The sequence below is a fragment of the Portunus trituberculatus genome, chromosome 38 (assembly GCF_017591435.1).
Source record: "Portunus trituberculatus isolate SZX2019 chromosome 38, ASM1759143v1, whole genome shotgun sequence".
Taxonomy (NCBI): Eukaryota; Metazoa; Arthropoda; class Malacostraca; order Decapoda; family Portunidae; genus Portunus; species Portunus trituberculatus.
The window spans coordinates 33,343,652-33,354,042 of NC_059292.1; the positions used below are offsets into that span (position 1 = coordinate 33,343,652).

At 44.6% G+C, this 10,391-nt stretch overlaps 1 protein-coding gene across 4 annotated transcripts in view; it reads right to left on the minus strand.

Annotated features, from left to right (window-relative positions):
- Positions 1 to 4,950: 4,950 nt before the first annotated feature.
- Positions 4,951 to 10,391, minus strand: part of LOC123515037 (hemicentin-2-like) — a 72,746-nt gene continuing 67,305 nt past the window's right edge. For all 4 annotated transcript variants that reach the window (XM_045273422.1, XM_045273419.1, XM_045273421.1 and 1 more), the window contains 4 exons: positions 9,413 to 9,491; positions 7,053 to 7,180; positions 6,465 to 6,633; positions 4,951 to 5,778 (listed from right to left, as the gene is read on the minus strand). In XM_045273422.1, the coding sequence (XP_045129357.1) occupies positions 5,663 to 5,778; positions 6,465 to 6,633; positions 7,053 to 7,180; positions 9,413 to 9,491 (492 nt within the window). In that variant the 3' untranslated portion in view covers positions 4,951 to 5,662. The remainder of the gene's footprint in view (positions 5,779 to 6,464; positions 6,634 to 7,052; positions 7,181 to 9,412; positions 9,492 to 10,391) is intronic.

Below are 10,391 nucleotides of genomic sequence, written 5' to 3' on the forward strand. Positions count from 1 at the left end.
GAGATGGACAGTCAACAACTCGCTCCGAAAGGGAGGAGGCAAGGCAAAAGGCGCTCGCGTATACACACACGCACACACACACACGCGCCCGGTAGCTCAGTGGTTATAGCGCTGGCTTCACAAGCCAGAGGACTGGGGTTCGATTCCCTGGCCGGGTGGAGATATTTGGGTGTGTCTCCTTTCACGTGTAGCCCCTGTTCACCTAGCAGTGAGTAGGTACGGGATGTAAATCGAGGAGTTGTGACCTTGTTGTCCCGGTGTGTGGTGTGTGCTGATCTCAGGCCTATCCGAAGATCGGAAATAATGAGCTCTGAGGTCGTTCCGTAGGGTAACGTCTGGCTGTCTCGTCAGTCAGAGACTGCAGCAGATCAAACAGTGAATTACACACACACACACACACACACACACACACACACACACACACGGCCCGGTAGCTCAGTGGTTAGAGCGCTGGCTTCACAAGCCAGATGACCGCGGTTCGATTCCCCGGCCGGGTGGAGATATTTGGGTGTGTTTCCTTTCACGTGTAGCCCCTGTTCACCTAGCAGTGAGTAGGTACGGGATGTAAATCAAGGAGTTGTGACCTTGTTTTCCCGGTGTGTGGTGTGTGCCTGGTCTCAGGCCTATCCGAAGATCGGAAACAATGAGCTCTGAGCTCGTTCCGTAGGGTAACGTCTGGCTGTCTCGTCAGAGACTGCAGCAGATCAAACAGTGAATTACACACACACACACACACACACACAGATAGATAAGATAAGAAATATAGACAAGGTATTCTGATAAATAAAATGACGAATTGGCCTACCACATTAATAATACACAGTCAAAATATCATGGATTAATTTACATGATTTATCAAAGGTTAAAGTTTTATCAAAAAGCTCTTCCATTTTTCTGATATTATATTGGGCTCTCAAAGCTGTTGTTAAAGGACACACCTCGACCACATGTCTTTCAGTCTGTACAAGACCGCACACACATAGACGTTCCTCGATGGGAAGCCGACCACGCCCTCTCCTGTTCCATCTACCGGTCTCTATAGCTAGACTATGACCACACACACGGAACCTCGCGAACTCGTGTACTAGATAGTTAGGATTTATTTCTTTATAAATACAACACCTTGATGCAACTGAGTCCATTATCATAGTGTGCACGTTATTTATTAGAGTAGGTTTACTAGGAACTCTGTTGTGTATGAACTCGTTCACAATTTTCCCAGTATGTGTCTTTGCATTGATGGTAACTTTAATGGCAAGTGACAACGGGTCGTCCTGCATACAGGAACTCTCTAACCATAACCTATGGAAAACTTGTGTTGGATCCACTTAATAAACTCCTGTGGTGTTGGATATCCTACTTCTGCGTAAGACATAAGGTTAGAAGTCGACCCTCTTACTCCCAACATTTGTTTTAAGGCCCAGTTATATAATTTGATAATGGGCTTGACATCAGCACCAACCCATGATTCACAACCATACATTAAGGACGAGATCAAGGCTGCATCGAATACTCTCCTTTTAACAATAAATGGGACATCGTTGTTCTTATTTATAAAGGACACGTACTTTAATACATGGCACAACTTGTTTTTTGAGTGCAGTTGAACAGCAGAGGACACAGAACCATCACTAGTGAAGGGTGACCCCAAATACATGTAACTTGAACACTGCTCTACCATTAAGTCCCTCACCTGGATCGGGTCCGAGTCACTTTCTTCGCCATTTATTACAAAAAATTTGGTCTTACTGTTGTTTATTTTCATACCGTACTCCTGACAGTACTGATAAGTAATTTCCAGTTTCTTAATCATACTTTTCCTGGTTGTTGAGAGCAATACAGTATCATCCATCATAACTAGGATGTGTAACCACACACACACACACACACACACACACACACACACACACACACACACACACACACACACACACACACACACACACACACACATACCGCGCAGTGTAGTGGTTAGCACACTCGACTCACAATCGAGAGGGCCGGGTTCGAGTCCCGGTAAGCGGCGAGGCAAATGGGCAAGCCTCTTAATGTGTGGCCCCTGTTCACCTAGCAGTAAATAGATACGGGATGTAACTCGAGGGGTTGTGGCCTCGCTTTCCCGGTGTGTGGAGTGTGTTGATGTGGTCTCAGTCCTACCCGAAGATCGATCTATGAGCTCTGAGCTCGCTCCGTAATGGGGAAGACTGGCTGGATGACCAGCAGGCGACCGAGGTGAATTACACACACACACACACACACACACACTCTCTCTCTCTCTCTCTCTCTTTCTTAATGTGTAGCTCCTGTTTACTTAGCAATAAATAGGTACGGGATGTAACTCGAGGGGTTGTGGCTCGCTGTCCCGGTGTGTGTAGTGTGTGATGTGGTCAGAGTCCTACCCGAAGATCGGTCAATATGAGCTCTGAGCTCTTTCTGTAGGGAAAGGCTGGCTGGATGACCAGTAGGCGACTGTGGTGAATAGTACACACGCACACACGGATTTCTTGTGGACTTTCACGTTTTTATTTATTTATTCATTTATTTGTTTATTTATTTATTATTTGATGCGTCTCGGATATCATGGTCCAAGTGGTGCTTTCAAAATGTTGTTTGTTACTTGTATACAGTGGGTAATTATGTATGCAGGAGAGTTAATATTGCCCTTATCCTTGACCAGCTAGTCGTATTCAGTGGGAAAGGAGGGAAAATTAACTCCTAACCAGAGAGAGAGAGAGAGAGAGAGAGAGAGAGAGAGAGAGAGAGAGAGAGAGAGATATGAGGGACTGGTATGATCAACACTAATATCACGGAGTAATGGTCAGAAGGTCAGAGTGAATTAGTATAAATATTAAAGCTCATTGTTTAGGAGGAGCCTCACCCCTGCACCTTCCCTGGGGTTGTTATTAGCGGCAGGTGTGCGCCTCGATCCTCACGCACCGTGCTGCTTACTGGGCTGTGGTAATTGCAGGGCAGAAGGCGGTGGGGAGCTTCAGGAAGGGAGAATCTTCCATCATCTTAAGTGGTCGGGGAAGGAGAGCGGGAGCTGGTGAGGGAAGAAGCACCTAGAGACACACGGAATGGGTGTATTTATCCACACTTATCCACATACATACATACATACATACACGTTTTCTCTTTGCTACATGTGCCTGTTAATTTTTCCTTACTCATTTCAATATATTAATTTTGTCCCTGTCCTTTGGCTAATTCTGTCGGCTCTATAAGGAGACTGGCAACTGAGTGGGCCTTTTTTCTTTGTATTTTTGTTGCCCTTCGCCAGTCCTCCTCTCTTGCATAAAAAAAAAAAAATGAATGTATGGAAGAGAACAACCACTTCGATTGGTATAAGAGTTAAAGGTTGAACTTGTGTTACGAAGCGAGCAAAACACGTCACCTTGCCACCAGGAAGGAAGTGCATGTTGCTTCAGTTTATGTCTGTGATATTGATTGGAGTTCTCAAGGGTAAATATTGGCGCGAACTTACTTGTTGTTACGCTGTTCTCACTACTACCATTACCACCACCATCACCACCATCATCATCGTTATTTTGTAACTGTTGTTGTTGTTGTTGTTATTGTTGTTGTTGTTGTTGTTGTTGTTGTTGTTGTTGTTGTTGTTGTTGTTGTTGTTGTTGTTGTTGTTCTTGCTGTTGTTCTCGTTTCCTTCTCCATCCCCTTCCGTCAGCGTCTCTCTCTCTCTCTCTCTCTCTCTCTCTCTCTCTCTCTCTCTCTCTCTCTCTCTCTCTCTCTCTCTCTCTCTCTCTCTCTCTCTCTCAACGCCACCACTGTCGTGCATTGTCTCACCTTTACACACAAGCCAAGAGATAAGTTAAGATTACAGTCTCACAACTTTCATTTCCTCAAAGCATGAATCTTCTTTTGTGTTTCTAAAAGCACACCGCGCGAACCTCTTGCCCCAACACACTTCGCCCTCTCCGCTCCCCACATGCAGCTATACCCTCAGACCCCATCCCGCTCCCAACACAGCCACCATCCTGGGTAGTAATGAGGTAATCTTGACACCATCAGAAAGGTAATGGTCCTTGGCTTCATATTCTTGCCTCATTTAAACTGATATGCTATTTCCGTGTGTGTGTGTGTGTGTGTGTGTGTGTGTGTGTGTGTGTGTGTGTGTGTGTGTGTGTGTGTGTGTGTGTGTGTGTGTGTGTGTGTGTGGCGTTTATTGTTGTCTAAGTTGAGAAATGTAAGTGCGATTTAGGGAGCATTCCGTCTTTTTATTTATTTTTTTATTTATCTTCCAGTTTTATCTCATTAGTCATTCATTAACAGTGGGTTTTCCTGTGAGTGCAACATTCCAGGGTACTCAGGCTGATTGATGTTGGATTGCACGGGGGAAGGGTGGGAGGAGAGAGGGGACGAGGTGTTTTTGAGTGGAGGAAGGAAGAAGTAAGGCTGTGTGCTTGATGTGGTTCCTTCCTCCTCCTCCTCCTCCTCCTCCTCCTCCTCCTCCTCCTCCTCCTCCTCCTCCTCCTCCTCCTCCTCCTCCTCCTCCTCATGAGCTACTGCAGCCTCGTCTCTCGAAGGATGTATTGGGTCTGTAAGCAGCGAGAGCAACAATGTTTATCAGCTCAGAAACAGCTCAGTTCTGTAGGAGGAAAAGTAAGTAAGGACAAAGAGAACACATAGGAGAGAAAACACTAGAATAGGTATCAGGGAAATCTGTTTGTCTTTAGCAAGGGTATCTGCTATTAGAAAAATGTGTGTGGGAGAAGAGATAAGGAACGGATAAGGTTCTCTGTTTACCATCCTTTTTCAGTATCTTTATATGTAATGATTTCACACATCGCGGTAGCGGTTTTGACAGATACCCACAAAACCTGCTTAAGGATTGCTCACCTTTACCAGCACTGGCCTGGCTGCCTTGAAGGGGAGATTTAAGAGTGTGCAGAAACTAACAAGCTTGGTATGAGGATGTATTAAACTCATCGCTCATAGGAAACAAAATATATATTTGTACTTCAATATATAGACAGTCCAGCACCCGTCAAGTTTATGTTGATGGTTTGCACTTAATGTCTTGCCTGATGCTCTGCGAATGCAACCATTCTGCTTATTTACGAGTGAGATTCTCGTCTACAGTATAAGGAGACTGAATATTTCCTGTATTGATTCACAAGATTCACAGCAACCTCGTATTTTTGTCATTGGTGTTCGTCCCAGCATTTTCATAATTTGTTTCTATTATGACACTTTTATCACTGCATTCTACTTACCTGAAGACCTCATCATCCATAAAAGTCACTTTCGGAACAGTCACAACGTCGACGGAAGGCCTTGATCACACAAACACGGGCTATTATTCGTGTTCCTGCAAATGTAGCACTCACACGAGCATCCCCAATAAATGCTCCTCCTAAGGCACTTCATTCAACTTGTATTAAGTCCTTATCTTCCACGACACTAACACTTCAAGAGACATGAAGTCCTAAAAGATCAATTCCCAGAGGCCGATGTCACGCTTATTCAGGTCATGTCGATCTGCTCCAGACCAAATCAGCTCTGAGCAGCTCCCTTGGTGGGGCGAGACGATGTGGTCTCATTTGCCCTCATCCTACCAAATGTCCGGCACGAGAGCGCCTTCTGGGGAAGACGGAGCAAGATAACTCAGGACGACATCTTGGCTGGCGAGAGCGCTTCTGCTTTACTTGAGCGTTGCGTGAAGGGCGGTCAGGAGCCCCAGGAGGAACAGGATGATGCCGAGGGAGGAGTTAGTGTAGGCGCTCTGCCCTCCGTGTTGCATTGCCGCCTGGTGCTCGCCTGTTGAAAGGGACACCTTAATAGTTTAAGTAGTACACTAAATGATGCAATAATTGGTAAACGAATGAAACACAGTACTTATATAAAAGGAGGAGGAGGAAGAGGAGGAGGAAGAGGAGGAAGAGGAGGAGGAGGAGGAGGAAAAGGAGGAGGAAAAGGGAGCTAAGCCTTCTATACATCGTTGCAGGAAGTAAGAATATAATTTTGGAAGGGAGTTCAGGACATTATGCGTCATAAATATTACATGAAGCAAAGTGAGTCCGATTTACATGCTATCCAACTATATTTCATTGTGTAAAGCTTAACGTGCTCTTGGTGTGTGTGTGTGTGTGTGTGTGTGTGTGTGTGTGTGTGTGTGTGTGTGTGTGTGTGTGTGTGTGTGTGAATGTGTGTGTGTAATTGTTTCGAGACAAAAAAGAGTAAGAAGTTTGTTACTGAGAGAGAGAGAGAGAGAGAGAGAGAGAGAGAGAGAGAGAGAGAGAGAGAGAGAGAGAGAGAGAGACTTGCCGTACTGAAAAAAAAAAATACTTTGTGATACTTTTGTACTATTAGACCACACATGACACCACACCATACTACGCCACACCACACAAAACAACACCACATTAAGCATCACCATCGCTACAAAACTCAGATACCACCCTGTAATGAATCATACCACCACCACCACCACCACCACTACTCACCATACAACACGTGCACTGTGATGTTAGCGGAGTCTGCATTGGAGGGGTTGCAGTCGTAGCGGCCGGAGTCTGAGGGGCGCGCCTTTTGTATGAGCAAGGTGCTGGTAGTGAGATCCCCCTTCTCCAAAATGACGGTCACTCCTCCGCGGCTTGAGTCGTAGCTGATTATCTGAAATTGTGCAAGGAGTGGCCAGTCTTGGGAGGGGTTGGTTGCGGGAAACAGTTGTGGAGGGTAGCGGGAGGAAAAGGAGCAAAGAAAGTATGCATGTGTGGGAGGTGTTTGAGAAGTGAATGTTTGTTGGCACAAGTAAATGCATGAGTCTGATTGTGCAAAGGAAATTATGGTCATGGCACAAGTCTTGGTGTTTGACATTACGTTTCTATGATAATATCTAAGTCGAAAAAAAAAGTGTTATATCAATGAAGAAAAACAAAGTTTATAATGCTCAGGAAGAGAGGGATGGACGGGAGGAGAGCTTTATTTGCACGGACTGAACTTAGTACAGATGAGAGGGAGGAGGGAGGCAGTGCAGTGAGGCGTGTGGCCAGCAGGGAAGAGAGCACGGGTGAGGAGGGGTGAGCGTGTACCTTGTTGTTGTGGTTCCAGTAGACGAAGTCTGGCGGCTCTGGGCTGTACTCTACCAGGCAGGTCAGGTTGATGGTGGAGCCCGTGTTAATGTGCATGTCGGGACCTCCCAGGATGTGCGTGTGCGGCTCTGTGGGGGAAGGTGCGAGGGAGAGGTGAAGGTGGTGAGTTATCGTTCGATACACTTATTGTCAGAGGGAATATGTTGTAAATAATTCCTATTTCTTGATGTGTTGCAAAACCCTATCGTGTATCGCACCTGAATCGAATTAACTAGGGGGTGGACTTTGAGATAGGAGGTACCCAAAAAAGTACGCCTTTAGCCCATAAATTCCCGTGAAAAGCCCACATGGTATAAATAAAAAACAGACAAACTATATTTACCTTTATCATACTGTGCTTATCTATAGTCTTTTTTCTTTCATTGTGATTGTTGGGTTTGTGAGGTTACAATTTTTTCCTCATTTGTTAGTTCCAGTACCTTACTGGGATGATGCCACAGGTAGTGGTATTATGAAGGTAGTCTTAAGGCATCCAGGTAACAGTAATGGCAAAAATGAACAGACATTGGTTGAACTTGGTAGGGTCGCATGGTCACCGCTGGTCATAATTCATCGTGGACCTCCCTTCATCTCGGCTCAGTAAACACATTAATAGTTCACGAGTGGGTAGGTGTTCTCTCCGCGCGAGGGTCACTTCACACTTTGCCGCTTTGTCCGCCTGGTGGTGAGCCAGTCACGTGTAAGTGTGGTAGTGTGAACCATTACTAGCCTGACAGTCCTGGCAATGCCAACTCTGACCACTCCACAGCGGCCTTCAAACCCTTCACTGAGCCACTCTGTACACTCCCTAGTAGGAACGGGGAAACACAAGCTGGGAATTACAGTAAGATTTACCAGTTTTCACATTGCATTTCAAAACTACAGTACATTATGATCGCAGTGTGCTGAGACATTATGAACACCTCGTTTTTAGAATGTGGTGTAAAACTCGAACACCTTAGAACAAAGTGTTAAGACACGTGGAATTGTTGTTTATATTTGTAAATTATGTTATTCAGGAGAGTTTTGATCACTTGATTATTTTATATTTAACTCGAAGGCCGCATCAGGTTATGCTTGATGAACGAAAGTTGCCGGGGTGAGGTCTAGAGCAGTCTCAGTGACTCATGGTCGAGTTATAAGGGACGCTCTTTTTTTGACGCTTGTTTTCAAAGTGATAAAAACTAGCTCTCAAATTTTCCGTGTGAAGTGTTTATTTAAATGTTCATGCATGTTGTTCGTTGTCCACCATTTCTATTTATACATCCAGTCATTGTTATTTACGGCCGGGGAAGGTGGGGATGAATAAATATACAAGTAAATAAATTGTGTGTGTGTGTGTATATATATATATATATATATATATATATATATATATATATATATATATATATATATATATATATATATATATATATATATATATATATATATATATATATATATATATATATATATATATATATATATATATAAATCATATGTATTGTGTGTGTGTGTGTGTGTGTGTGTGTGTGTGTGTGTGTGTTTCACTGTTTGATCTGCTGCAGTCTCTGACGAGACAGCCAGACGTTACCCTACGGAACGAGGTCAGAGGTCATTATTTTCGATCTTCGGATAGACCTGAGACCAGGCACACAACACACACCGGGACAACAAGGTCACAACTCCTCAATTTACATCCCGTACCTACTCACTGCTAGGTGAACAGGGGCTACATGTGAAAGGAGATACACCCAAATATCTCCACCCGGCCGGGGAATCGAACCCCGGTCCTCTGGCTTGTGAAGCCAGCGCTCTAACCACTCAGCTACCGTGTGTGTGTGTGTGTGTGTGTGTGTGTGTGTGTGTGTGTGTGTGTGTGTGTGAAAGAATTACCGAATTTTGGCTTGATATGGATGAGCGAAGCAAAGTCTAATCCCTGTCACAGGGAAGAAGTGTGGGTGATCACTCCGGCAGTCTTATTCCTGTAAAATACGTTCTGCGATACGCGATAAATAGATGCCTCGGGGAAGACCTCGCCCCAATTTCGCGAGATATTTACAACCGCGTTTGTAGCTGGCCGTCGCTGCCAGCTGGTGTTTATATTTACCAGGAAATTCTGGTGTGAAACTTTACCGTAAATGATAGGCTGCCTCCTAGCAGACAGGTAACATGGTGCTCGTCCTCGTCTTCACGAGACAGGCTTTCTTTGCCGTGCACTATCAGGCTGGAGTACTACTTGCTGCTACTGCTGTTCCTAATGCTGCTGAACCCTGCTCCAACCACATTGACACACACACTCACCCATCCATCCCCCCCCTACACACACACACACTTACTAACGACGGTGAGGCGAATGAAGTGCGAGAGGGGAGGAGTCGTTGACACTTGACACTCGTACACTCCCGAGTCCCGCGGCTGTGGGGAGAGAAGTGGGAGGCGGGATGAGTTTCAGTTAAAAGAATATGAGAGAGAGGAGTGGATCGTAGATTGATTACGTTACGTTACAGTGTACGTATATTCCTTGTTTAGCACGATTATAGAAGATTTATTGCATCTACCTACCTAAGAACTGGAAAGAGAGAGAGAGAGAGAGAGAGAGAGAGAGAGAGAGAGAGAGAGAGAGACTCTAAGTTAATTTTCACAGGTTTAATAAGGTTTCATAGGGTCTTAGTGAAATATATTGTGTCCATCACGAACCCAGCATAAGATGAGGAGAAAAATAATTAATTGTTATCTCTCTCTCTCTCTCTCTCTCTCTCTCTCTCTCTCTCTCTCTCTGAGGTCGCCGCATCCTCTTGACGCAAAGACTGGGGACTGTTCGGCAGCTCAAATCATTAGAGTTTTCTTTCTTTCTTTTTTTTTTTTTTACTGTTTTGTTAGGAAGTGACAGGCAAAGAACAAAACTGCCTTCATAGTGCCTACTTGACTGGTAGTGCCTTGTGTCAGAGCAGGTTAAGTTGGCCAGACGATCCCTTATTTTTTTTTCATGCTACATTACGTTTTCTGATTTGTATAGTTTCATTAACTATACATTAAGTTTTAATGATTGGGAGGCTGTATGGAAGCGTTGGGTAGATCTTTCGAAACTCTTAAAATCCGGGTCATTAGAACTGAAACGACTGCAAACCAACATGACAGGCGACAGAGGCAAATGGCAGAAACTCATCATAAACAGTGACGCCGTTTAAGCCTTTCGGTACCAGGACATGTTTTCATATTCATTCTGCTTACTAGGAGACGTTTCTATATAGCTTCAGAAACTTATGTGGGGGATCAAAATAGAAAGGACTCTGGCCATTAATCTTCTGACCTCCA